The sequence below is a fragment of the Rattus rattus genome, chromosome 11 (assembly GCF_011064425.1).
Source record: "Rattus rattus isolate New Zealand chromosome 11, Rrattus_CSIRO_v1, whole genome shotgun sequence".
NCBI classification, from domain to species: Eukaryota; Metazoa; Chordata; class Mammalia; order Rodentia; family Muridae; genus Rattus; species Rattus rattus.
Genome location: NC_046164.1, coordinates 17100148 through 17127538, shown reverse-complemented (window position 1 = coordinate 17127538; position 27391 = coordinate 17100148). Strand labels below are relative to the sequence as shown.

The 27391-nt window shown below is 45.5% G+C and overlaps 1 protein-coding gene across 3 annotated transcripts in view; it reads right to left on the bottom strand.

Moving 5' to 3' along the window:
- The window catches only part of Brdt (bromodomain testis associated), a 54657-nt gene extending 29165 nt beyond the window's left edge, over positions 1 to 25492 (bottom strand). For 2 of the 3 annotated variants that reach the window (XM_032916602.1, XM_032916603.1), the window contains exons 1-5: positions 10194 to 10382; positions 8659 to 8796; positions 7420 to 7534; positions 4324 to 4496; positions 2780 to 3130 (exon numbers count right to left, since the gene is read on the bottom strand). In XM_032916602.1, coding sequence (XP_032772493.1) covers positions 2780 to 3130; positions 4324 to 4496; positions 7420 to 7534; positions 8659 to 8796; positions 10194 to 10382 — 966 coding nt within the window. Of the gene's footprint in view, positions 1 to 2464; positions 3131 to 4323; positions 4497 to 7419; positions 7535 to 8658; positions 8797 to 10193; positions 10434 to 10984; positions 11125 to 25308 lie in introns of those variants that run through there. The other variant, XM_032916604.1, reaches the window with a different exon arrangement.
- Positions 25493 to 27391: the final 1899 nt, after the last annotated feature.

The following is a 27391-nucleotide window of genomic DNA, read 5'->3' as shown; positions in this document are numbered from 1 at the left end:
TGCTGGTGAGAATGGCAATCTATATTAGGTTCTCTGGAAATCAGTATGGGGTGTCCTTTAAAAATGCAAAAGAGAGCTGCCCCACATGGTCCTGCATCTCATCGAAGTCCACAAAGGACTCTCAGTCAGCGAATCATGATTGCTGCCATTTCTGTGCATGACAGACAAGATGTAAAGCCACCTGAGGTGCTCATCATCGGATGACTGATGAACATGTGGCACACGCATAATAGATTTTTACTCTGCTCTAAGAAAGAATGAAACCTTCTAAGTTTTGTAGGAAAACAGAACTGAAATTATGTTAAGTGAAATAAGACAGACTTGGAAGACAAATGCTTTCTCTTATGTGAGGGATCTAGATTTAAATTTTTGCACATTTGTGTGTATATATGTGTAGCATGTACATATATGTAAAGCTGTATGTGCAGTATGGAAGTACAAAGAGCAGTAAAGAGGAGGCAGAAAGGGACCGACAGAAGGTAATAGAGTGTATGTTTCAAAGGAAAGAGGGTCCTATCAATGGGAATAACGGGGATGAACGTGGCAGAAGGAGCCATGGGGGTGGCAGACAAGAACGAAGTATAGTGATGTATATTATGGAAATGCCACGGCCAACACAGTGTGCATCTCTGTAACCCAGCTCTGGGAGGCCAGCCTGGGCTACATGAGAGCCTGTCTCAACAAGCAAAGAGCAAAGGGAAACAAAGGAAAGAGTCACAGGACCCCACCTCTTTGTGTGCTAACCAGAATGTAAGCAAATGGGAGGGAGGGAGGGAGAGGGAGGGGGAGGGAGGGAAGAGGGGGGAGGGAAGAAGGGAGGGAGGACACCATTATGTGCATTTTTTAAACAAATGTCAAACATTGTTCTATATTATCAAATTTTACATGTACAAAAGAAATCAGTGAGCATTTACAAGTAAAGAGAATGAAAGGTGCATTGTGGGCAAAATCGACTGGAAAGCACTTCAGACTGTCTTGAAATGGAAAGTCTACAGTGAGACAGCGATGAAAAGACTTTAGAAGTATAAGAGTAACAGGGATGTGGGTTACGACCCACAGACCAACAAACAGGCGAATTACGTGAGGCTCGTTTTAAATTAAAGAAATGCAAGGTCAGGTGTAATGGTGCATGGATCCCAGCATCCACCAGGCAAGTGTCATGAGCTAGGCTGGATGGTACAGGATGTACCCACCATTTTGTTTTGTTCTTGAGACAGGATTTCTCTGGGACTTATTATGTAGACCAGGATGGCCTTGAACTCAGAGATCTACCCTGTGTTTGCCTCCTGATTCTTTTAAAAGTTTATATATCTTCCTTGCATGTATGTTGGTGTTCCATGTGTATGCCAGGTATCCAAAGAGGCAGGCAAGGGATGGGTCTTTTGAAACTTTCCAGGAAAGACAGTTGTAAGCCACTGCGTGGACACTGGGAACTGAACCCAGGTCCCCTGCAAGAGCAGACAGGGCTTTAAACACTGAGGCATCACTCTGTCTCCAGTGTAATCTCTACCAGGCACATTAGTGACAAATGAGAATGATTTCAGAGCTGAATTAAAGTCCACATCTTCCTGTTTCAGGAACCCTCTGACAGCCTAGCTGGTATGTACCCAGCTCCCAGAGAAAACACCACAAGTCCTGAGTCAGGCCGAGACTCTCACGTTTAACAGGGATCTTGTTTCTCTGCAGCAGCTTTCTTAAGACCTGCCCTCCTTCCCACCGTGGCCTCCCCTGGTCTCCCTCACATCCTGCCTATGCTTTAAGTACTAAGATAGTGCTCTGAACTGTTTTCTTTACCTCACAACTATTCTGCAAGTTACTTTCTCTCCTTGAGATACACTAAACTTCAGACTCTTACTTACATCCCAACGTATGGCTATTCAGACAACATTCTGTCTCTCTCTGTGTGTGTGTGTGTGTGTGTGTGTGTGTGTGTGTGTGTGTGTGTGTGTGTCTGTTTGGGGCTTTGAGACAGGGGTTCTCTGGGTAGTCCTGGCTATCCTGGAACTTGCTCTGTAGACCAGGCTGGCTGAAGAACTCAGAGATCTGCCTGCCTCTGCCTTCCATGTGTTGAGAGATTAAAGGTGGGAGCCACCACTGCCTGGCCAGATAGTACTCTTTAACCTGAGGGTCTGAGTTTGTGTGTATTGAAAAATAAAACAGTACTCTTTTAAGATGTCACAGTTAAAAACTGATGACGTGGATCCTCACACTGAGAAGGTTAACTCCCAGTACAAGGTGCATATAAACGAGTGCTGGCTGGAGAGAGGAGACACAGCATGTGGGAGCAATGACAGCAAACGGATGCTGGAACGTCATCCAAGTGTTGAGAGAAAATGGCCGTCTATGTAAAAACTGAGTTTACGGTCTATAAATCCACAAAAATGACCACTGATTTTGAATTTTAACTAACAGTACAAATCTGGAGGGAGACAGCAGAATACAAGAAACGAGGGCAAACACAAAGTTTAGTAGCAAGTTAACAAACTTTACTATATTAATAAAAATAACGAAACAAAGCCATGCTTTAAAGAGAGCCAGGGCCAGGAGATGCTGTGTAAGATTACTGAGGGCCCTAGTTCAATCTCCACTAGCTCGTGAGATGGCTGTGTTTACAGGAAAGCAAGATGTATTTAAAGCGTCCCAATGTCCTCTTCAGTGTTAGTACTCTGATGTAATGGTCTTCAGTTTCCTGGACATTGGACCGATTTCTTTGCAATGATGGGACACTTTTACAATCAAGACAAGGAGAGCAAGCTCTTCCCACTCAGGCAGTATTTACCTTGATCGTTCCGAGATCCATGGGGTTTTTGACAATGTCATAGTAGTTGTGGAGTCCCAAAGCATCCACGTCCACAGGGTTGTAGAAGGGCCATGCGTACGGCAGATGCTTCTTGGCAAGCATTTCTTTAAGAATCTCGCTGCAGTGCTTCAACTGCTCCGTTACTTTGACCGTTTTTAAAACCCTGTGTTGCTGCTGAGAGTCTGGCAGGACGCCCTTCACTGTGTTTTCCTTCACTGGCGCAGTCGCTGGCTTCGCCTCTCTCAGTGGCGGAGGGGATTCGCTACTTGCTTTAGCTGAGGAAGTGGTAGGAGTTGTTGTGTCCGCCCTCCTCTTCACACCCTTTGTAATCTAAAGAACAGTTCAACAAGAAGCACTTAAGGAGGCACCATGCACTATCAAACAGGAGAAACAATTGCCAACACCAAGTTTTATGAGAGGATTTTCACACACATGTATTAAATATTAGTTAGAGTTAATTCCGATTTTACAGACAGAACAAATAGTTTTGATGGTCCTTCCCACAGTCCAAAAAATCTTGTATAACTCTTAAAAGACAAATGAAAGACGGAAAATCAAAGTCATGTTTATACCAATTATGTTTCTGAGATCATGGAATTAGCGGAGATATACACTCTTAATGTGTAAACTATAGAGGCCAGGTGTGGTGGCATGGACCATAATGCTACAAAACTAAGAAACCATTGTAATTGCTACATTAATAGAAAAAACCCTCCCATGTAACTGTGGACAACTGGTTTTGCTATGTTTTACTCTGTAGCCCAGGCTGCTCTCAAATGTATTCCAGACTCTTCTCCAAGCAGTGACCTCTGCTACAGCCTTTTGAGTGTGTGCTAGCACTCCAGGACTGCACCTCCAAACTTGGATCAAGGTGGGCAGCTTTTGATAGCAATACCATCAAGATAGTAAAATGGTCCAAATTCTACTTAAGAAATCGCTAACATTCGGTTACTACCCTAGGTCGCTATCCACGACAGGGAAATAAATGGGCAGACATGGTGTCACAGCATGGCTCACAGCCCTGTGTAACTCCCATTCAGGGGATTTTGTGCCCTCTTCTGTCCTCCAAGTGACCCATACACATGTGACCTACATACAAACATACATTCACAAACACACATATGCACAAAAAATAAAAATACAAAATATTTTTAAAACGACTCCATGCTAACAAACAATTTTCATGTCAACTTTTTAAAAGTATAAACATTTTAGAAATAAAACAAGTTTAAGCCACGGTGAAGCTAAGAGCTCACAACACTTGCTCTGCATACAGAAAGATCTGACTTTATGCTCAACACTCATGTCAAAGCCAAGCATGGCCACACCTGTAGTTCCAGCACTGTGAGGGAGGAGCTGGAGGATTGCTCCGACTGACTGGCTGCCAGCCGAGCTCTGATTCAGTGGAGGACTCTGTCTCTAGGAAAAAGGGCAGAACCTCCGCATAGGCGTGACTAGGCTCACACACAGACACACACACACACACACACACACACACACACACACACACACACACAACTTACTTGGACCACAGTCTGTGAGTCGCAGGTCGGGGGAGCCTCTTGTGCCATGTTTAAGGGAGACAGACAGACATCAGGAAACCCAGCAGGAATTTCTTGTCGCTTAAACACATTTTCTGCCGATTTGGAGGGAGTTTGTTCCTTAGCAGAGGAAACGGCTGTCTTTTGTTGGATATCTAGTGAAATGTGAACCAGAGTCAAATACTTGATAATATAAAACATCAGTTTTTCATTTCCTATTCTAATCGAATTCAGTTGGCAAAAGTAAGTCCCATACACTGCTGCTGACAACTTGGTCATAATTCCCCAAAGAATTGGTCCAAGACGCTGAATTCCTGAGAGATAATATCAAGTGTAATTTTGGGAAGTTAAATTTAAGCCAGGTGTGTTGAAGGCCAAAGAAAGCAAGTAACAATAAAACCTGAAGATCAACAACAAGAAGTAGGCTCCGACTCAGAAATAAACCTACATGGTTACGGTCATCTGAGTCTACAGTCAGAGATACAAAACACACGGGACACAGAAGCACAGACACAGAGGCACACTCAGAGTATCTTCAGTTTTAAAATCTTTTTTAAAAACTTGGAAGAACTAACATGAATAATTCAGCTATCAGTGGAGAGACGACTGAAAAGCCAATGTCAAGAACGAAGTATGAGGTGAGCAAATAAACGTTCCAGTTCAACATCTAGTCACCAAGAAAATGCAGATCAGGGGCTGCAGGGGGCCTTGGGGTTAAGAACACGTGCTGCTCTTGCAGAGGACTTGAGACTGATTTCCAGCACCCTCAATGGACGGTCACATGTGTCTGCAACTGTAGCTCTAGGAGGTCCAATGCCTGCTTCTGGCCTCCACAGGCACTGACTGCATGTGTGCACACTGAAATGCAGACCTAGACACATACACCTAAGTAAAGTTAGAAAAATGAAAATCGCAATTACATTTTTAAAAGAAAAGGCTGAGCAAGGCTGAGGCAGGAGCATCAGGAGCTCAAGGGCAGTCATAGCTTACGCAAGGGATGGCAGGCCAGCCTGCCATCTATAAGATCTTATCCGAAAAGGAAAAAATAGAAAAGAAAAATTTCTTTGCCGTTCTCCCTTAACCCAGTCAGAATGGCTACCACCAAGAACATGGACAGAAACAAGCGTGAGGGAGAGAGGAGCCCCATGCCTGCTACTGGAATATTAATTAGCATGTCTACCCTCAAAAGCCATTCATAGCTTCCTCAGAAAGGCCATCATTAGGGGTTGGGGAGGAGATAAAGTAACGAGGAAGGGGACTGTGAGCATAGACAGTGTTTGCACAATTAACATGCTGTAATCAGGAAAAGAACAAAGTCTTACTGAGTATAGTTGTCATATGCCTGTAATCCCACCTAAGAAGGAGGCTGACACAGAAGGAGCGTGAATTTGAGGCCAGCCTGGGTAACTTAATGAGATCCTGCCTCGATATGAAAAACCAAAAGGATTTGGGATCTAGTTTGGTGATACACACAGACTTAGCATATACAAGACCTTGGCTTCACTCCTGACTCCTGGAAAAAGAAAAATATATATTAAATGCTTCTTTAAGAAACAAATTCAAGGGACTGGGAAAGGACTATTAGTGGTTAGGACTATTTCCTGCTCTTCTAGAGGACTGAAGTTTGGGTTCCCAGTACCTACAACTTGGCAGCTTACAACTGCTTTTACCTTCAGCTCTTCTGGCCTCTAAAGGTCCCTCCAGATACCACAAATACATAAATCTTTAGAAAACGAAGAAGAAGGAAAAAGATGACGGCATGTAAGAGCTGGGACAATGTTTTCTGCTCACAAGTTCGGCACATGGGAAGGGAAGGCGAGAGACCTGGGCCCTCACGGCCATTCTCCCCGACAGGGAGTGTGAGCTTGAAGGGCTATGTGACATCCTGCCTCAAAAATAGGAAGAGGGAAGGAAGGAGGGATGAATGGAGGGCGGAAAAGAAAAATTTAAAGATACATACGAGTTGGAGCCACGGTTAGTGACTAAAACCACGCACTATATGATCCCCCAAGCGCTCAGGTTTGATTTCCACCACACGCTGGCTCACAACCATCTGGATTCCCAATGGATTTGACAACTCCTTCTGGTCTCCATGGGAATACACATATATCGTGCCTCATATTTCCTTTCTTAAAAAGCATCTTTTCAGTTCAAATATTATATAATTTATTATTAAATGGATGGAATACAGGATATTATGGTGAGTATCATTCATGCACGACTGATTGAGAAAACCCTCACAATTAGACATAACCCATCTTAAAATGTGTCAAAAATAAGAAAAGGTACACACACAGTACATTAATGAAAATGATGTCTAGCAAGACCTGCTATAATCTTCTGTATTTCAGCCTTTTAACTATAAATTGTTTAACATTTGCGAACACAAAAGATAAATATTTTTGCTGATACAAAATCAATTAACACTTGATGATGCTCTATAGTAACCTATTTGAATATTAGGATTAGTTTTATATGTCTTGATCAGCTCTGGTGGTACAGGCTGGTGATCCTGGCCACTCAAGAGGCAGAAGGACATATGTTGAAGGCTGTCCGGGACAACTCAGAGAAACCTTATCTCAAAATATAAGTCAAGAAAGGGGGTACAAGCTCAGTCAGCTAAATATTTTTAACTAGAGGAGAAAGAACTCTTAGACCCAATAACATTTCAATCTGAGCTACAGTCCATTTGGGCCCTCTTATCAACACAGCACAGTACAGACACAAGAGCCACCAAGAATAGCAACAGCCGCTATAGTCAACCAGGTGACAATGTGCTAAATATCATCATGTGACCTAAACATGGCTGCACTCTTACATGACAGCCACCCATGTCATTTAGGAGACTGTTTAAATGGGCATATTGTTTCAAAGGAATTGGATATAAAAGAACTTCCTCATGTCTATGTGTTTTGAAGGATTCTATTTTTTATTTATGGTTTGCTCTATCTAACACACGGGCGCACACGCATGCACACACATGCACACGCATGCACACACATGCACACATGGGCGCACACACATGCACACACATGCACACAGAGCGTCACTGTTTGTTGACAGTGTGCTCTGCCTTACCTTTCTTCATTCTCTCCTTGCCACCCACAATCTGCTCTTCCTGTGGCATCTGAGACAGCTTCTGCATAAATAACTTCTCCAGAGCTTGGGCCATAACCACAATGTCATCTCCAGGCTAGAAAACATGTTGGAAACACGCTAAGGATGCGCGGGGCGGCTGCGATGTCCCACTTCTCTGTGAGTGTAGCTCAGCACTCTTCGGCAGGCCTTACCTCTTCCTTCTCTTCAGATCGTGTGGCAGGAAAGAACTTAGTTCTAACGCCAACCCCTCACCTTTACAAAAGGGTCGGAGTGACTTTTCTGACCCACACAGCAACACAGAAAGGGGCCTGCAGTTGGAATTTCCGCTCCTGACTAGGCTGGCACTGCTGAGCAAAGCTCTTCTGAGGAAGTCAATGACTACACAATGTGCACTCCTGTAGTGTCCCCTGGCATTCCTGTGCTGCTGAGGAAAACAAAGCTAAGTGGACGTGAAAGCTGCCGTCTGACACCCTGATAAAACAAAACCTCCTTGGGTTCTGTCCTCAGCGCTGCCAAGTGTGTCATTAGGTTTCCACCTTAGGGAACAGCTAGAAAATGTAACCAAGTGAGCATGTCATCAGGTGCTCAGCCATGACTAAGACATCAAGAGGACAGAGGAAACCCTGCACGATGGCCACAGAGAGCCAGCCCACCAGTGCGGCTTCCTTTTCTTCTTGAGACAGCGTCTCACACTGTACTCAAGCTGTCCTTAAACTCACAGAATCCCCCTGCCTCAAGTCTCTCAGGTTACAGTTAGCTTTAGGTAGAAATACAGCCAGTGGCTGAAAACAAGTTGAGCAAACAGATTAATTATAAAAATGATGAAATCCAATGAGAACATTTTTCTTAAAATATGCAAATTAGGGCCAGTGAGATGGCTCAGAATTCGTAAAACCACTTTCCATGTGAGCCTACGGGCCTCAGCCCTGCCCCACAGCCCACTGTAGCAGAAGATGAAGCCCTGACCGCTACACATGTTCACACACGAAGAGAAAGATAACCAAATATTACAAAACCAGCACATGCAATAAAAACGTGTAAGCTGGACAAGATGGCCATGCCTCTAACTCCAGCATCCAGAGGCTGGGGCAGGAGGATCTCCAGTTTGAGGTCAGCACACGGAAACTGAGTTTCAGACTGTCCCTCCCCACTCCCCTCAACACCAGCACAGAGCATTTCTAATCGGGACACTTGTTTCTGTAAGTAGCAGACCCACACCTTGTTGTATAAGTAGCAGTTTGAGAACATCGTGTTGAAGTCTTCTACGCATTCGGAAGCCTTCTCGTAATACTTGTTTTCCAGCCGCTTCTTAATTGTACTTAAATCCATTGGCGTTTCTATGATGGTGTAATAGTCCTGTAGGTTTGAACAAGGTCTATTAGAATGAGGCTGAGGGTGTAGTTCAGAGGTAGAGAGCTCACATAACAAGCACAAGACTGTGGGCTCCATCCTCAGCACCACAATAAATATACCAATAAATATAGCTTGTTCAGTATGCTTTAAGGCCTTGGGCTCAGTACAGTGATATTTTACAATATTAATAAGTTAAACAATTTTATATGTATGAATACTTTGCCTGCATGTAAATCTGTGGAGTGTATGTGTGCCTGGTGCCTGCAGAGGCCTGAGAAGGTACTGGATCCCTAACATTCCCAGTGGATCTCCACCAGGTCACATTGGATCTCTGGAACCGAGTTAGTGTCTGCCGCCATATGGGTGATGGGAATCCAAACCAGGCCCTCTGGGGGAGCACTGCTGCTCTTAGCACTGAGTCGCTCTAGCTCCAACTAATGTTTTCTTATAGATAGTTGTAGGCTTTTCTCTTTAAAACTGACATGTAAAATACCCAAGCAGATGAACAATGAAGTCAACAGGCTGCGGACAGGGAGACAGCTCAGTGGTAGGAGTATGCGCTGTACACGCCTGATGGCCTGAGCTGTAGCTCCTGGAGCCACGCACCTGCGATCTCAGGTGGGGTGGGGCGGTACACACCTGCGATCTCAGGTGGGGAGGTACACACCTGCGATCTCAGGTGGGGCGGTACACATTTACTATATCATGTGGTGAACGCCTATGCTTTTCAATATGGTTTTTAGAATTTAAACTTGCTTCCTCCGAAGCTTATCTCTGAAGGGAATTTATGGGCCTGCACTTCCCAGTGTTATCTGAGAAAGGCTTGAATGTAGCATCTTCCATGACACCCATCTCCCACCTTCCACACAAGACTGTGCAGGCTGGGGGCTCTGACACCTGCAGGGGCTGCAGCTGAATTTGGCTCCTGCGTCTTGGTGACAGTTCTCTCCCACATTTCATCTTGGTGACAGTTCTCTCCTCTCCCACATTGCATCACCAAATGCCATTCCTAATTGAGGTGCTTTATGCAAACACAGACTAAGTCTCCATAGGTTGTACCTTGATACTGAATTTGTTCTTTTGGTCCACTACCATGTGACTTCAGGGCTTCTTAGAAGGCTCCCCTTCTGCTAGATGCAAGCACCTGAGAGCTGAGCCAGTGATGGCTTAGTAGGGAAAATACTAACCCCATGGGTCTGACAACCTGAACTCAGTCCTGGAACCTAGGGTGGAGGAAGAGAATTGACCCCACCCCAAGCTGTCCTCTGACCTACACGGGTATCTTGAAATGTGCGCGCACGCACACACGCACACACACGCACACACACGCACGCACGCACGCACGCACGCACACGAATTAAAGAATAAAAGTGGAAGTTAACACGTCATAAGGTGCTCACAGGCAGCTTGAGCTTCGCGGCATCCACAGGCTGTTGAAACGGCCAGGAGAAACTGTGCTTCCACAGAGCCTTCAGGACCACTCTCTGCAGGAACTGCAGCTGATTGGTCAACCGCCCAGTTTTCTTAGCATTTATGTACTCTGGTGGAGGGGGGTTAACAATAGCCATTTGTCGACTTGGCAGAGACATTCTCAACTACTTCAGATCCTGGTGTCTTAAAGGTGTCTACGAGAATATGTCCTGAAAAATAAAAAAACCAAAAAAACAAAAAAAACTGAGTACTTTAAAATGGCTGTTTATAAGAGCCCAAAGCATTTACCAAGAGACAAAGTAGCTTTGTTTTGCTGTTTTCTTGACAGGGTCTCACTGTGTTGGCCACTTCTTGGCTGGCCTGGAGCTCACCACCAAGCCTGGCTTTGTGTTGCTGCTGCCTGGGGGATAATGTCTCAGATCTTACTATATATGTAGTGTAGGCAGCCTCAGATAAGACTTTCCTGCTTCAGCCTCGTGAGGATGAAAGGCACACACAGGTCACACAGCTGAGATACTGCACATTGTTTAAATGATCCTTTACAAATGTCCAGGCACGGTGCTGCACACCTTTAGTCCTAGTACTCAGGAGGCAGAGACAAGCAGAGCTCCTAAGTTCAAGGCCAGCCTGACTATATACCGAGTTCCAGGTCAACCAAGGCTACACAGTAAAAGCCTGTGTCAAGGACATGCCCTTCCCTAAAAACCCTCACATCTTAGGCTAGCAATGAAAAGGACAAATGACAAATTTAAACACTAACCTTTTTTACACAAATACTGTGCATTGTTTCAGTAGGTATGTCTTGGTCTTAGATGGTTTAAATGGTTTCAACACTTCACAGAATTTCTTTCTGTTCTTCAAAAATACAAATTGAGGCCTTAGCAGGAAGTCTACAAATTCCTAAGGAGAAAAGGACCAGGAATGTTAAAGGTTAGGTGTCCTACAGTTATTCCCTCAACATAGGGCAAAGACTGAAGGAGTTTTTGGCTAATTCCCCCAACCCCTGAAAATCTTCTTGTGATTTAAATAATTTATTTAAAATTCCAATTCATCAACACCCACAAGTTGTCCTCTAGCCTTCACTTGTGTGCGTGTGTGTGCGTGTGTGTGTGCGCGTGCGTGCAAAGGAGCCTAGCAGCGTACCCCAGCGGCAGAGAGGTGGGCTGAGCCAGGCCTCGGCCCTGGTCCGAGCCTCAACACTAACAACAAAAGGAGAACCCAGAGTTCAGATCTGGCTCTTTGGCGCACATTGCTCTATCTGAGATGCCTGGATGGTGGTATTGAGACAAGAGCTCAGACTCTGGGATATAGTTCCTCCAGTCAGTAAGCAAAATGAGAAGTGTCAGTGTGTGTGGAGGCTAAGGCAGGAGACATTTATGACAAGAGTGCTCCCAGTAAGTCTACATTTGACTTGTGTTAAGTCCATTCAGAAACAATCCTAACTGTTTAAGTCCTTGGTCTACTATGACTGCACATATTCATGTCTTCCTGAGGCCAGTCTCCATCTCCTTACCTCACAGAGCTCAAATCCTACATCACTGAACAATCCCTATCCCACCCTTGGTACCCACAACTTGTATTTTTTTTTAAAAGATTTATTTATTATATGTAAGTAGCTGTCCTTAGACACACACCAGAAGAGGGCATCAGATCCCATTACAGATGGTTGTGAGCCACCATGTGATTGGTGGGAATTGAACTCAGGACCTGTGGAAGAGCACTCAGTGCTCTTAACCTCTGAGCCTTCCCTCCAGCCCCCACAGCCTGTATTTCTGCTGTTGTTACTACTCCAGGAACAAGGTCTCTCTCATTGCTCAGAAGAGCCTTGAACTTCTTGAGAACTGGGGTCCAGGCCTGCAGCACAAGACCCAAGGCTGACTCTTCTGTTTCTATGAAGTGCACCACTCCAGATGTTACATGTGGGATCACACAGCAGTCACCTTATTTTTCATTACATTTGTGTGTGCATGTGTGCATGTGTGTATGGAGGTCAGAGGACAATTTGTAGGAATCATTTCTCTTCACCATGTGGGTTCCAGGGATTGAACTTGGCAGCCAGCACATTTACCTGCTCCGCCATTTTGTGAGCACTTTATATTATTTTATTTTAATTAGTTCAAAATCCTCAGTCCTTAATCCGTGTTTACAGAATACATCAGATTTTCTTTCATCCTCTTTCTTTTGCCATGTAGCCAGGGTTAGCCTGGAATTTGCAAACTTCCTGTTTCAGATTCTCGAGGGCTGGGATCACAGGTGGGTTTCAGCCACCACCCCACCCCACCCCACCCCACCCCCAACCTTTTGTGGTGCTGTAGATTGAACTCAGGACAATGTTCATGCCAGGTAAGAAACCTACCCTGATCTATATGTGACCTCAGCTTCCATTTCCTTCCTTTAAAAGTTGGTATTTTTAAATAATTTCTTATGTATGTATATGTGTGAGTGCATAGCTATTGTACAGTTAACACTTCTGTGTGTGTGTGTGTATAGCTATTGTACAGTTAATACTTCTGTGTGTGTGTATAGCTATTGTACAGTTAACACTTCTGTGTGTGAGTGTATAGCTATTGTACAGTTAACACTTCTTATGTGTGTGAGTGTATAGCTATTGTACAGTTAACACTTCTGTGTGTGTATAGCTATTGTACAGTTAATACTTGTGAGTGTATAGCTATTGTACAGTTAACACTTTTGTGTGAGTGTATAGCTATTGTACAGTTGAACACTTCTGTGTGTGTGTGTGTGTATAGCTATTGTACAGTTAATACTTCTGTGTGTGAGTGTATAGCTATTGTACAGTTAACACTTCTGTGTGTGTGTGAGTGTATAGCTATTGTACAGTTAACACTTCTTATGTGTGTGTGTGTGAGTGAGTGTATAGCTATTGTACAGGTGTCCTCAGTGGCCAGGCAAGGGCAAGAAGGCATTGGATGATACCAGGATGAGGCAAATCATGAGTCATTCAAAATGGAAGCATGGATTGAAGTCAGGAGGCACCAAGAGCTCCTAAGACTCTGTCAGCTCTCTAGCCCCTTCTTCCTTTTTAAAGCTGCGTGATATTCCATTGTGGGCACTGCATCTTACCTTCACCATCAGCAATGCAAGCTGCTTCTGCATTTTGGGGACTGTGCGCAGTGCTCAGTGCACACAGATATTTATGCTATGGACAGAGAAATAAGCAGAGTGCCCAGGAGGATGGCTGGGTCACATGGTGATAGTATAGCTTTTCTCGCTTTCTAGTGTATGAGAACCAGTTTTAGTTTTTGAAAGTTCTGTATTTCTGAAGCACAGCCAAGATGGAATACCACTCGGCTGAAATGAATTAATTTCAGGTCATTGTCAGTCTTCAGTCTGGTCTACTCTCACCTCTCGTGTGTTATCTGAAACACTTCAAGCCTGGTGCAGACACTGCATTACTTGCTATGTACTACAGTTCCCTCATTACTACGCGTATAAGGCTTATTCAGGAACTGCTCTCCTCACTTAAACCAATTCACTGCAGGAGAAATATTCTTTTCTTTCCTGTTTTAGTTCTCCTTGAGCAAGGTCTCACTGTGGAGACCAGGACTGCCCTCCACCTTGCCGAAGCTTCCCGCCTCAGCATCCCAAGATCCCAACATCTATTGTTGTCATTGCACAAACCATTCACACCCGCCTCACTCATGTAATGTAATGTCAGACTTTAGGGTCATTTGACATTGTTGTCAAAACGTGTGAGTAATATATGAATGTTTATGCCGTGCATGAAACTGGAAATGACATCAACAAGTCACATGTACATGCCATGCATGAATCCAGACGTGACATCACTGAGTCATACATACATGCCATGCATGAATCCAGACATGACATCACTGAGTCATACATACATGCCATGCATGAATCCAGACATGACATCACTGAGTCATACATACCTGCCATGCATGAATCCAGACGTGACATCACTGAGTCATACATACCTGCCATGCATGAATCCAGACGTGACATCACTGAGTCATACATACATGCCATGCATGAATCCAGACGTGACATCACTGAGTCATACATACATGCCATGCATAAGTCCACAAGTGAAGCTGCTAAATCACATACCACCTTCTTTCCAAACTGTGCAAACCGTCTCCAGCCACCCCATCTCCATATTAGTGTCTGATCCTACTCCACATTAGCCATGTGTGCACAAGAGAGAGGCGCAAGTGTGAGGCTGACTGGTGCCTCTCTGAAGACCATGTGGCTCCTCTGTGTTTCTTGCCCCTCGGGCACTGTCCACCAAGCACACGAGGCACTGTGACCACATTTCTACTATGTTCTCTGTCACTATTACGTATTTTGAACACAAAGCCTTTGCTGTCATGTAGTGCAAATATCTTCTGCTACTGTGCAAATATCATACAGTTTCTCTTGGTTTTTTGTTTTTTTTCCTTTCTATTCTTTATTTTTTTTTCTTTTTGAGACAAGGTTTTATGTAGCTCAACCTAGCCTCATAAAACCAAAGGTAACCCAGAGTCTTAAGGCTTCTACCTCTCAAGAGTCGGTCATGGGCATATACTGCCAAACTTGGCTTTGTGGTTGGTGGGGGAGGGTGGGAGGGGGAGGGACTTGTGTATCCCAACTTACTTCAAGTTAGCATATAGTCTAGGATGGTTTTAAGTTCCTAATTTTTCTGCTTTTTCCTTCCAATTGCCACCTATTTAATTCTTCCCTTCCTTCCTTCCCTCCCCTTTCTTTCTTTTTTTTCTATCTTTCTTTCTTTCTTTCAGACAGGGTCTTATTGAAGCCCAAATGAGCCTAAAATTCAAAGCCATCCTCTGCTCATCCTCCTAAGTACTGGGATGACAGGTGTGAGCCTCCTGGTACTCTTACTGGTGTTTGTAGAGGACGGGAAGTTGCTGTTCAAGAAGTGGTGAGCAGAAGCAGTCTCTTAGGGAAAGTGTACCCTTTCAAAGTGTTAAATGCAAACTTTACACCTAAAAGTACAGTGACAAGGAAGCCTAGACACCGGCTTTAAGAGTTATTTATTATTGTATGAGCACATGCATGGCTGCACACATGAACATGTACACATGCTTACACAGGTCAGAGGAAAACTGCTAGCCAGTTCTCTCTCTCTATTGAGTGGATTCTGGAAACTTAAACCTGAGCGGCAGGTTTACCTTCTGAGCCATCTCATCAGCCCCAAGTTCTTATATTAATAAATTACTTTAAAAGTACTTTATCAGCTTTTCTTGAAAATAACATCTATCTTTATTTCCATTTAAAACTGTACCAGGAGCTGAAGTGTGAGTTTAGTGGCAGAGCACTTACTTACCTTGCATGTGAGGTCCTGAGTCTGGTCCCCACCAATCAGAGACACCCACAATCCCAAATTGGTTGATGACTGATAGGTGCTATAAATGATCATACATATTATTAGCCACCTCTAGGTGCCTAACATCTGCTTACATGTGGTTGGTGGCCATCCGTGGGACAGTGGAGACACAGAGCATTTATTATAAGGAATTACAGGAGCTGGAGAATTGGCTCAGTCATTAAGAGTATGTACTGCTTTCCCAGAGGACCTGAGTTCAGTTCCTCACACTGGCATTGGGTGGCTCCCAATATAACTCCAGCTCCATGGCATTCAACATCCTCTTCTGGACTGTGTGGGCACTGGCACCCAGGCTATATAGACAGATATGTAAATTAAAATCAATTTTAAAGCCTCGTCAAAAAGGAAGGGATTAAATTGCAGGGACTGGGGAGAAAGTTCAGTCAGTTGAGTGCTTTGCCACACAAATACCCTCATTGAAAAGCAGGGAGAGGTGAAGGAGCCTCTTATAATCTTAGTGCTGGGGAAGTGAACAAAGCAAGATTCCTGGGCTCTCTGTACACCTTCTCTAGCCGAACTGGCGATCCTATCTCAAGGTGGATAGCATTCATAAACACTACACCCAAGGCTCCCCTCTGGTCTCCACATGCATGGGTAGACGTGGGTATACGTACGCGCACACATGCACACGCACACGCACACGCACACGCACACGCACACACACACACACACACACACACACACGTCACAGTTTCTAAACTGTTCTAAACTTCCAGGGGCCAGGATTATTGATCCTCCAACCTCTTTTTCCCCCCACGCTGTCTCTTTGGAGTAGCCATAGCCTTCATTAGTTTCGGGGCTGCCCAGCCTCTGAGCCAACACCGTCAGGCCTGAGAGGTTCTTTCATCCAGATTCACAGTCACATTCTAAACAGGCACGGAGCCCTGTCCATCCTCCCCAGGTCCAACGCACACGTGACCCACTACTCTGCTCTGCCTCAGGTTGAGCATCAGTGGAGAGACCTAAGGTCTGAAACGGACAGTTCAGCCTCAACCTGACACTATGCCTGGACAATTCTATGTCTGACTTCATGGAACAGAATGTGGTAAAAATGCAAACACGCTAAAAATACTGTTATAAATCTATATTTGTGTATATGCATAAACATTGCTCATACATGGAACATAAGTGCATTTAATGTTGCTGGCTGAAGATCTCACTATATTAATTATATGCAAATATTTCCAAATGTGAAATTCAAAACGCTTTTGGTTCCAAGAGTTTTCAAAAAAGGAGAGACTGGAAACAAGGGACTTCAACATAATAGAGGGGATTCACAGCCAACGTCAACCCAAAGGGACTTAAACTCAAAGCAGTACTATAAAATCAGGAACAAGACAAGGAAGATTCCAAACAGATCCATGTTTGTCATCCTGCACAAACCTCAACTCCAAATGCATCAGGACCTCAACATGAGCCCAGAGACGCTGAACCCAATCAGAGAGAAAGTAGGATAGGCCTGAACTCATCAGCACAGCAAACGGCTTCCTGAGCAGAGCACCCTCAGCACAGGCACCGAGAACAGCAATTAGTACATGGCACCTCATGAAACCAAGATGCTTCTGTATGGTGACAGATACCAGCACTGGGACAAAGGGGCAGCCCACAGAATAGGAAAGATTCTCATCGGCTACTGCACATCTGGTAAAGGACTAATATCTAAAATATATAAAGATATGAAACAACTGGACATCAAGAAAACAACCCAATTAAAAATGGAGTACCAATCTAAACAGGAAGTTCTCAAAAAGACGAGACACAAATGGCTGAGCAGCACCTAAAGAAACGGCCAGCATCCTTGGTCACCAGGGAAATGAGAGCAAAGGTTTCATCTCATACCCATCTGAACAAGCAACACCAAGAACACTGACAGCTCCTGCTGGGCAAGCATGTGGAGCATTCACTACTGGAGTACAAGCTTGTACAGCCACTGTGGAAATCGGTGTGGTGGTTCCTCAGGGAGCAAGGCATAGATCTACCTCAAGACCCAGTTATATTATTTTTTGACATATACCCAAAAGACTCTACATCCTACTACAGAGACCCTTGCTCTAAACAATGCTCATAGATATTGGATTTGTAATAGCCAAGAATTGGACATAGCAATAGATGTCTGTCTGTGGATGAATGGATTAAAAATGTGGTGCATGTACAAAGTGGAATATTACTCAGCTGTTAAAAATGTGGTGCATGTACACAGTGGACTATTACTCAGCTGTTAAAAAACAAAATAATGAAATTCACGGTAAAATGGCTAGAGATAGAAAAAAATCATTCCTAGTGAGATGATCAGATGCATAGAGACAAAGGAGGTGCAGGTGGTATTAATTCACATATGTGGATCTTAGCTGTTCTGCCTTCAGTAAACAGGGCACAATCCATACAACCACAGAGGTGAGTTACAGAGTAAAGGGCTGAGGGGAGGGAAGGATCTCTCTAGGAAGGGGAAATAGAATACAATTATGGATGGACAATGGGAAGAGAGGGCAGGGACAGGAGGATCAAATAGGGTGGGGACACATGTGGGGGTGGGGACAGCTAAAGGTAAGGGCCATTTGATGAGTTGTATGGAGACACAAGACAGCAGAAGTTTCTTAAACATGGCAAACACTGTTGCTGACAAGGACATTTACAGAACTCACTGTACATGGGAGGAGGTCATGCTGGGGCCTAAGCACAGCCTTCACCCCATTCACTTGTGTTCATGGTACCAGAAGACATTCTGAACACTACTAGCCAAGAGAGGTAAACACAAACCAGCCACAAACCCTGAGCCTACAACTGTGGCCTGACTTAAGATCTACACTGGTGGCACCAAGCTTGTGGGCATAAAAACCACTGTGGTTGGAATTAAGGCCCACCCCATGAGATGGAACCATGCCTGACACTGCCTGATGACCAAGAACCTGACACTAGGTAGGCCATGGACCTAGAGTAAACAAAATACCATAGTTCTGCTGCAGGAACAGCAATAGAATGACTCCTGGGGACGAGGACACTCGCTGCGCCCAGGTCAGCGCCTCACTCGTCTTCAGAGAAGCTTCTTCCTGCACTCAGTGGGAGCACAGACCCACAGTGCGCAGGCACAGAGTGAGACACCTGGGAACTCGGTCTCTGTGTCTAGGCTCAGCAAACCCCATGGAGCCGGTGGGAACCAGTGGGAATGGAGGACACCAAGGGAATGAGGCCTTCTAGACCCAACAGGACTGACACAGACAGGAACTCGGAGAGACTGTGACAGCACTAACAGGTTCTGCACAGGTCTCAGTTAGACAGGGTCCCCGTGCTGAGAGGAGGCAGACGCAAGCCCCTCTCCATACTAAACCAGAAGCTATGTTCAACTTAACCCACCTGCAAAGGAAAACTTAGTTTTCTCCAGGGGAGTAAAATGCAAACCACTCTTAAAGGGCAGGCCCGATGCCCTGCAGTAGGTGGACGACACAGAATGAACTCAACCGTTCTTTGGAGGGTTTCTGACTCATATCTCTGCCTGGGCAGTTTTTTTGACTGTATTGATCTTTTGCTTATATTTTATGGTTTATGGTTTTATGGGTTGTCTGTGTGTGTTTCCTGTGCCTTTTCTTGGGTTCTTTTTCTCCTGCTTCTTTGCTTTGTCCTATTCTGGTTTGTTCTATTCTCATCATTATTTAATTATTATGTTTTTCTGTTTTTTGATGAATGTGAAAAGGAAGAGTGTGGATTTGGTGGGTGGGGATGTGGGGAGGATCTGAGAGGAGTTGGGGGATAAAAACTGTAATCAGAAAAAACTGTATGAGAACATCTATTTTCAGTAATAAATAAATCAAGAAAATTTAAAATAACCCAGTCAGGAATCCTAACCTAAGCAACTATACCAGAGAGGAAGGAATACAGGGAGGAATACAGGGAGGGAGGGGGGGAGGAAGAGAGGGTAGTAAGGGAGGGCTGGGGCTGGGGCCGCAGCGGTGGGGGCACACATGCTTATGTGTGCGAGAGTCTAAGCTAAAGCCCACCCCTAGTAAACCACCGCCACCAAGAAAGCAAGAAACTGATGCCATTTACAGTAGCATTTAAAGGATTTATTTTTATTATTTTAGGGGTGTGTATTTGGAGGAGGCTGGGCGGGGGTACATTACATGAATGCAAGTATGTCCACAGAGGTCAGAGTATCAGATGCTCCTGGAGCTAGGGTTCCAATCCCCAGGAAGAGCAGTACACACCCTTAACCACTGAACCACCTCTCTAGTGCCTACAGTCGCATTTCTAAAGGCTGGAAGTGTGGCTCAGTGGCAAGTGCTTATGTAGTAGGGCGAAAATAATAAAGTTGTTCTGAACAAACTTAGCCAAGGAGTGATGTCTGTCTACTGGAGTGTAAAGGAAGTGTAGATGGGAGACAGAGCCTGTTCGATGGCTCCAGTCAGGAAAGGCCAAAACTGCCAAAACTGCCAAAACTGTGCCAAAACTGACCACTGGAGTTTTATCCTTGGGACCCACGTGGGGTAAGTAGAGAAATGACTATCGTGAATCCTGTTCTGTTCTGAACCCCACATCTATGAGGGCCACACCTAACAAACAAACAGCTAACTAAATAAATTGAGTTTAAAAATTATAAAACAACTAAAGAGAACGTTAGAAAGAAAGTGAAGAGAGTCTCCAGAGGAGGCTCAGTGGTTAAGGAAACTTGCTCCTCTTCCGGAGGACAAAGGTTTAGCTCCTGGCACCACATGGAGGCTCACAACCATCTGAGACTCCAGTTCAGGGAGTCCTACCCCCTCTTCTGACCTATGAGGACACGCATGCATGCAACACACTCATACACGCAGCCAGAACACTCCCACACATAAGGTAAACTGTTAAGCGTTGAAGAGACAATCAAATGGAAAGATGCCCCACTCCATGTGCATGGAACAGGCCAAGCTGTTAAATGTCCCCAAAGCTCCTTCCTCTCTCCCTAGAACTCAACGGTGAGGAACAGCACAGCCTTGGCTCAGACTAAGGGATTTTCTGACGAGGAGGAGCTAGGGGTTGGAGAGACGGCTCAGCAGTTGAAGCACTGGCTGTGCCTACAGAGTGGTTGATTCCTAGGACACACACTTAGAGGCTCACAACCATTTAACTGCAGCTCTAGGAGAGCCACCGTCTCTCCTAGACTCCGAGGGCATCGAACACGTGGGGCACAACCACACACACAGACAAAACACCATGTGCATAAAGGAAACTGAATCGGGAAGCATGTGAAACAGCTGGCCCACGCTGCTGTGTGACCGGTAGCTCAGTGTCACTTTCCAAGATCAGAGTTGTCTTATATTTGCCCGTGTCTTCACTGTCATTAATCAGACTCAGGAAAAACAAATAAAAACAAAGCCCCAAAACCAATTTCAAAAAATTCTAAGGACAAGGAGCCCAAGCTCCAGAAGGCCACAGGCCACAAGCCGCCCAGCACTGGCAGGCCAAGAAGTCACCGGGGAAGCAGTGCTGCGGTGAGAACACAAAAGAGGCTGGAAAAACGTTCCCACCACCAAACAAAATACAGAGTCAATGCCATCTCTGTGAAAACTCCAGAGACACCTCACAGACAAAGAGAAACTTCTAAAGTCAGTATAAACTACACAAGAGGGCAAGTGGCCAAGACAATGTAAAGAACAAAAGAATAAAGCTAGCTTTAAACTATGCCACAAGGCCATAGGAAGCAAAATCGTTTGGCCTGTCACAAACAGAGCAGGAGCCGACCCGGATGGAATGCCTGTAATCCCAGCATTCCAGCACAAGCCTGAGGTCAGCAGATCATCCTTTCCTACTCTCTGGGCTCAAGGTCAAACCCAGCTACCTGAGATCCTGTCTCATATAAAAGAAAACCAAATATATGAGAAAAGAATAAAAAATAAAACTCAAACTCCCCGAGTTAGGCATGGAGGTACACACATTTAGTAATAGCACTGGAGAGGCAGAGGCAGGTGGATCTCCGTGAGCTCCAGGCCAGCCAGAGCTACAGTGAGAGCCTGTCTCCAAACAGACGCACAGACAGTACATCAGAATAGAATCCCAGCACTAATCTATACATAAACCTTCAGGAAAACTGCAAGTCCACACCTCAGAGAGCATTTGCATGAGTGTGCATATAGATGCACATGCCTATACATAAATATAAGTCCTGGGAAACAGGACAGTGTGGGTTGAATCCGCAGGACTGAAAACAAAGCAAAAACAAGAGCTGGAGAAAGAGCTTATCATTCAGAGTATTTGCTACTCTAACACAGGGCTCACGTTTGATTCCTAGCACCCTATAGGGCAACTTACCACCTCCTCTAACTAGTTCTGGAATGTCTGGTAGTTGCACGGACACCTGCTCTATGCACACATATCCACACAGACAGACACATAATTTAAGAAAAAGATAAATCTTTACAAAGACCTCTGGAGAAAATTTAATGTACATGTGAAAGAAGTCAATCCCATTAGTTGCACTGTGTTGTAAACCTGTGATCCAGCACTTGGAGGTGCAGCAGGGTCATTCAAGGACATCTCAGTTACACAGCAAGTTTAAGGACAGAGTGAGCTAAATAGGGCCTGTTTCAAACAAGTAGCATTTCTGGGTTGATGGTTTTAAGTTTTGATAGGTGCTTGCTTTGTACTGGTTGTTTTGACAGTTTTAAAACCATAAACAAGCCTAAACATTTATATTTCCATGGAAGAGTGTGTCCTTGGCTATTTCAAAGTCACCCCTGAATGCATCACACATTCCGTTTAAAATGTACAAGTGGATGAAGGAAGTTCCGGGTGACGCCAGTAAGGAAAAACCCACCACTGTTTGAAGGGCTAAGAGGCAAAGATTTTCCCATCTCTGGTTTGATCCCTCAAGGGCCAGCTCCTCAGGAAGCCAGGGCAGGGACACCGCTGCAGGCCAGAAGTTGACAGAGCCTGTCTCCTTTAGAGCAGTGGCTGGGCATGAGGGCCCTAGGATCCTTGGTAGGGCACTAGCCTAGCACAGACAGCTCTGGGTTTGCTTCTAGGACCACACTTGAGGTGTAAAGCGCAGTCTCAGAAAGGAATTCTCCAGAACCAGACTTCAATTAGGACAAACAGGTGCTTTTCTTTCCTTCCTCCCTCCCTCCCTCCCTCCCTCCCTCCCTCCATCTCTCCCTTCCACATATGTAAGGAAATGGCCTGTCGATAACTTAATTCCCACCAGGAATATGGCCAAGGGTAGCTATCATAGTTAAAGCATTGAGATTTCCTTTTTGAATTTTATGACTCAACTACATTTGGATTATGTAGATGACAAGATAATGTCAAAAGTTGGCCATGCCTGTGAGGTGCTGGGACATGCCCCCTCACCCTCCGCGATCCCTGCTTCCTTCTTTTCCGTATCTTCAACTTATCTAACCAGTCTCTCGTCACATAAACCTAGTGAGGTCTGGCATAGACCAGTGATCCCAGCATAGGAGGCTGAAGCAGGAAGACCACAGGTTTGAGGCCAGTCTGGACTACATAACAGACTGATTTCAAAACAAAATTTCTTTCCTTTTCTTCAAGACACATGATTAGAGTGTTACGATTAGAGTATTAATGTCCCTTCATACCCAGGCCTTGAAACACCATGAACTGTCCTGACTCTTCCTTAAAACAATGCCTCACAATCCTATTACCTCCTTGGTGCCTCAGCGTGGGCTTGTGGATCTCACACAGAGCACCCCAATGTGCACTGGGAGCATTACCTGCTCACGCCTGGCCTCCTCACTCCTTACAACTTCCCTACACTAGCACTCACCATGTTCGGTTCTTAAGTCCAATGGACTTGTACTTTACCTGACCAGACTGTGTGGCAGTCTGTCACTGGACTATTACTGTGACACTCCTAAAACTCTGTTTCCCAGGACACCATCTTCCAAATTCTATTTGTTCATCTGTTAAATATTTGTAAAGCACTTAGGATGCCAAAGCCCAGTGTTACAGCTGAGGCTGAGACCTCTTCCGGGTGCCTGTGAGCAGATAATTACCGCTTGACAAACATAAGTAGTGCTCTGACAGGAAGAATGGGGCACTGGGGAGCCAGAGAGGAAAGAGAGGCATCAGTTACCTCCCCTGTGACCATGTCTACTGTGCTAACTTCTTTCTGGTCCCATTCTTAATCCCTCCCTCCCTTGTTTTCTTTTTCTCTCTCCATGACTCCCTTCCCTTCCCTTCCCCCTCCCTTCCCTTCCCTTCCCTTCCCTTCCCTTCCTTCCCTTCCTTCCCTTCCCTCCCCTCCCTCCCTCCCTTCCCCTTCCTCCCCTTTCTCCCCTTTCCTTCCCCTTCCCCTTCCCTCTGGTCTCTGCCTCAGTCTCTCTTTCTCCCCTCTCCCCTTTCTTACGTAACCCAGGCTGGTCTCAAACTCACTCTATAGCCAGGGATGTCCTAGGATTCCTGATCCTCCTACCTGCACCTCCCAAGTGTTGCGATTATAGATGTTGGGCACCATGCCTGCCTATCCCCCTTAACTTCATAAAGTGAGTGTACTTCATCTTATGCCAACCTCAGACACCACAAGTTACTAAGTGCTTTCATACAGACTACTATCCTGTCCTACACACCACTAGGTTCCGTTTGATTGCTTGTCACCCTCCACCCGTCCCCCATGAGCTCATGTAACAGAGATGTCCTCAGTTTTTTGTCCAAGCATTTGCTTAAGACCAAACTTTTCAAAAGCCTGACCTTCGGGACACATAGATCCTTTGATAAATTGTCACCTTATTGTGAGACTTAGCTCTTGCTACTCCATCAATCCTACATTACACTAGCCACTCAGAAACGAGCAATTCTTGGGTTAGGGATATGTCCAGTGGTTAGAAGTGCTTATAGGACATTTCCTGAGGACCAGCAGGCCAGAGAGCTGTGCAGACCCAGCATCCACATAACAGGCACATGGGCGTGTGTACATGTATACACACACACACACACACACACACACACACACACACACACACACACACACACAAAATTTCTTTTAAAACTCAAAAAGTCTTGTCAGGTGTTATGGTAAAAACATTTGTAATCCTGGCACCGGTGAGATGGAGGAGGCAAGCAAGACCAGTTTGGACTACCGAGCCAAGCAATTATCCATGGTTCCACCTCACTCTATGTACTGACCTTTGAATCACTTCTACACCAGAGCCGCCATTATCACTCTTAAATCCAACTTCCATCTGCTCTAGGAGATGGGGTTGTCTTTTGTGAGACACCTCCCTCGTTCCTTTCCTCATACCTGCTCCTTCCCGTGGTCCACAGGCACTCTTGTCCATGCACAGGCCTGTGCCTGGAGGTGGGGCACACAGCAGAGGGTCTGGTATATTCCAAAGTGCTCCACAGGGTAGGAGACTGAATCGAAGACCAGGATTTCCCTGCCCTCAATATCCACACACAGAACAGGCACAACAAAGGCGCTCTAAATATTCTCCCGCCTTCTCGAAACTACAGTACAGAAAATGGCCCGACACTCCAACCACGAAGGAACCGTTACGCCCCGGACTTTGCGCCAACCTCCTTCCAAGCCTTGGGTAGGAAGGCTAAGCACTAGAGGCGGGAAAAAGTGGAGAAAATGGTCCACAAGTTCGCAGCTGGTCAAGACCAAAGGACGGCGGCTCCCAGCTCCCCAGGGCTTCAGGCCGCACGCACTCGGTTGGGCAATGGCCTCCCAACTGCCCTCCCTGCGGCCCAGTGCTCATGGGGGAGGGGAGAGGCAAAAAAACGGTTATTCTCACCCAAAGAGCCGCCAGGGGCGGCCCCGGGGCCGAGCCTCTGTAGCAATGGTAGTACCTCTTAGGAAGGGACCTTATCCAATCACCCTCTCGGTTTGCACTAGATGAAGCAGTGCAGGGCCCTCGCTCCCGGCTCTCCACCGGTGGCCGCCAGCTCTCGCCCGGATGGCGGCTGTCAGCAGCCAGCGACTGGCGCCTTTATGGGACTCACCCGCGAGCCGCCTGCTGATTGGCCAGAGCCTGCCACGTGACTGTGCCTGCGCCTCAAACCCTGCGGAGGTGTGAGTCTGGTCTGCGGCAGCTGAGGCTTTGAAGGTAGGCTTCGTGGGTTGGGTGTATTCGCTCCCTACCGCAGCCCAGGAAGCGGTGGGCCTGCAAGCACAGTGGCTGACAGAGGTTTGCTGTTTGCTTGCTTGACTAGTTTAGGTTCTGCAATTATTATTTACTATACTTTGTTTTCCAAAGGAGGAGGGTGGTATTACTAAGTTTTTCTTCTGTATGCTTTCCGTGCAGAGGACAACCTCCAAGAGTCAGTTCTCACTGTCCAACCACGTGGGTCCCAAGGATAGCAACTCTGGTCATAGAGGTGCCGCTGGTGCCTTTAACCCATGAGCCATCTCCTTGGTCCAAGAGGTTTGCTTTCTCCTCATGGTCTGACCCTGTGTGTTTTTCTTCAGCCTTCCCCATAGCTCCTGTCTCTAGTCTGAAATCGATAATAGATACTGCTTTGTTTTGTTCTTTTTTTTTGTTTTGTTTTTGTTTTTTTTGTTTTATTTTTGTTTTTGTTTTTTTGCTGTTGTTTTGTTTTTCGTTTTTTTGAGATAGAGTTTCTCTGCGTACCCCTGGCCGTTTAGGGCTACGCTAACTCACCAACTCACACAAATCTGCTTGCCTCTGCCTCCTGAGTGCTGGGATTAAAGGCGCGGACCACCACAGCTGGGATACTCAGGGGCTTTAAAAAGGCTCTTATCACAGCCGCTCGAGGTGATTTAGGAGTTTGAGTTTTAGTAACTACCTCCTGGTGTCTTGGGGCTTGTGGGCACTTTAAGGTAACAGCCTAAAGCTGTGTTTAGCAGATTAGGGTTTTTTGTTTTGTTTTGTTTTGTTCCTTTGCTTTTATCCAATTGCAATGTTTCCATTTGTTGTTTTGAGACGGGGTCTCACCCAAGTCTTGGCTGACCTTAAACTGGCTGTATAGATGAGGCCTGCATCAACTCACAGATCTGCCCGCCTGCTTCCTGAATGCTGGGATTAAAGGTTTTTTATATATTTGTGTGTACAGACTACGTGTGCAGTTTAATGGGGACCTCTGGAAATCAACTACGACCTGGGAAGATTGCAGAGTTTGGCCCTGCGGGTAATTCTTCCCAGGATGGGCTGTGTACCTGACAGCTATGATTTGTTACAAAAAGAACACAATGTTTTGTTCTTAAAGCTCACTCCTCAGGTAGAGCGAAGGAAGCATGTACCTTTCCAAACACCCACATGCCTCAGGCCTACCTCCAAGTTAATAGTCCTAGATGCACCAAGAAGAAAAGAGAGAACAGCTGGTGGTTGCCTTAACTTGCCAAGAAACATCTGAGCACACCAACAGCATCGTCTTCACCAGTGTGAAGGAAACACCCCAAGACCGTGCTCTCAAAGGAAGCAGGGCAGTCCTCCCAACTAGAAGCTACAAATCTCCACACATGTAGCTGTCCCCACCGAAGGCCCTTCTCTCCAAAACACCAAAAAAAAAAAAAAAAAAAAAAAAAAAAAAACTTACTTTAGACATAGAATTAGAAAATACTCATTTTTCTTTTTTTTTTTTTTTCTTTTATTTGATTTTTTTTTTTTCCGGAGCTGAGGACCAAACCCAGGGCCTTGCGCATGCTAGGCAAGTGCTCTACCACTGAGCTAAATCCCCAACCCCTTATTTAATTTTTTTTAACTTATGCAGTTTACATCCTGCTCACAGCCCCCCTCCCAGTCACCCCCTCTCACCATCCCTTGATCCCTTTCCCCTCTGAGTGGGTGGGGGCCCTCCGGGGTAACACCCAACCCCCCGACACGTGGCATTTCAAGTCTCTGTGAGGCTAGGTGCCTC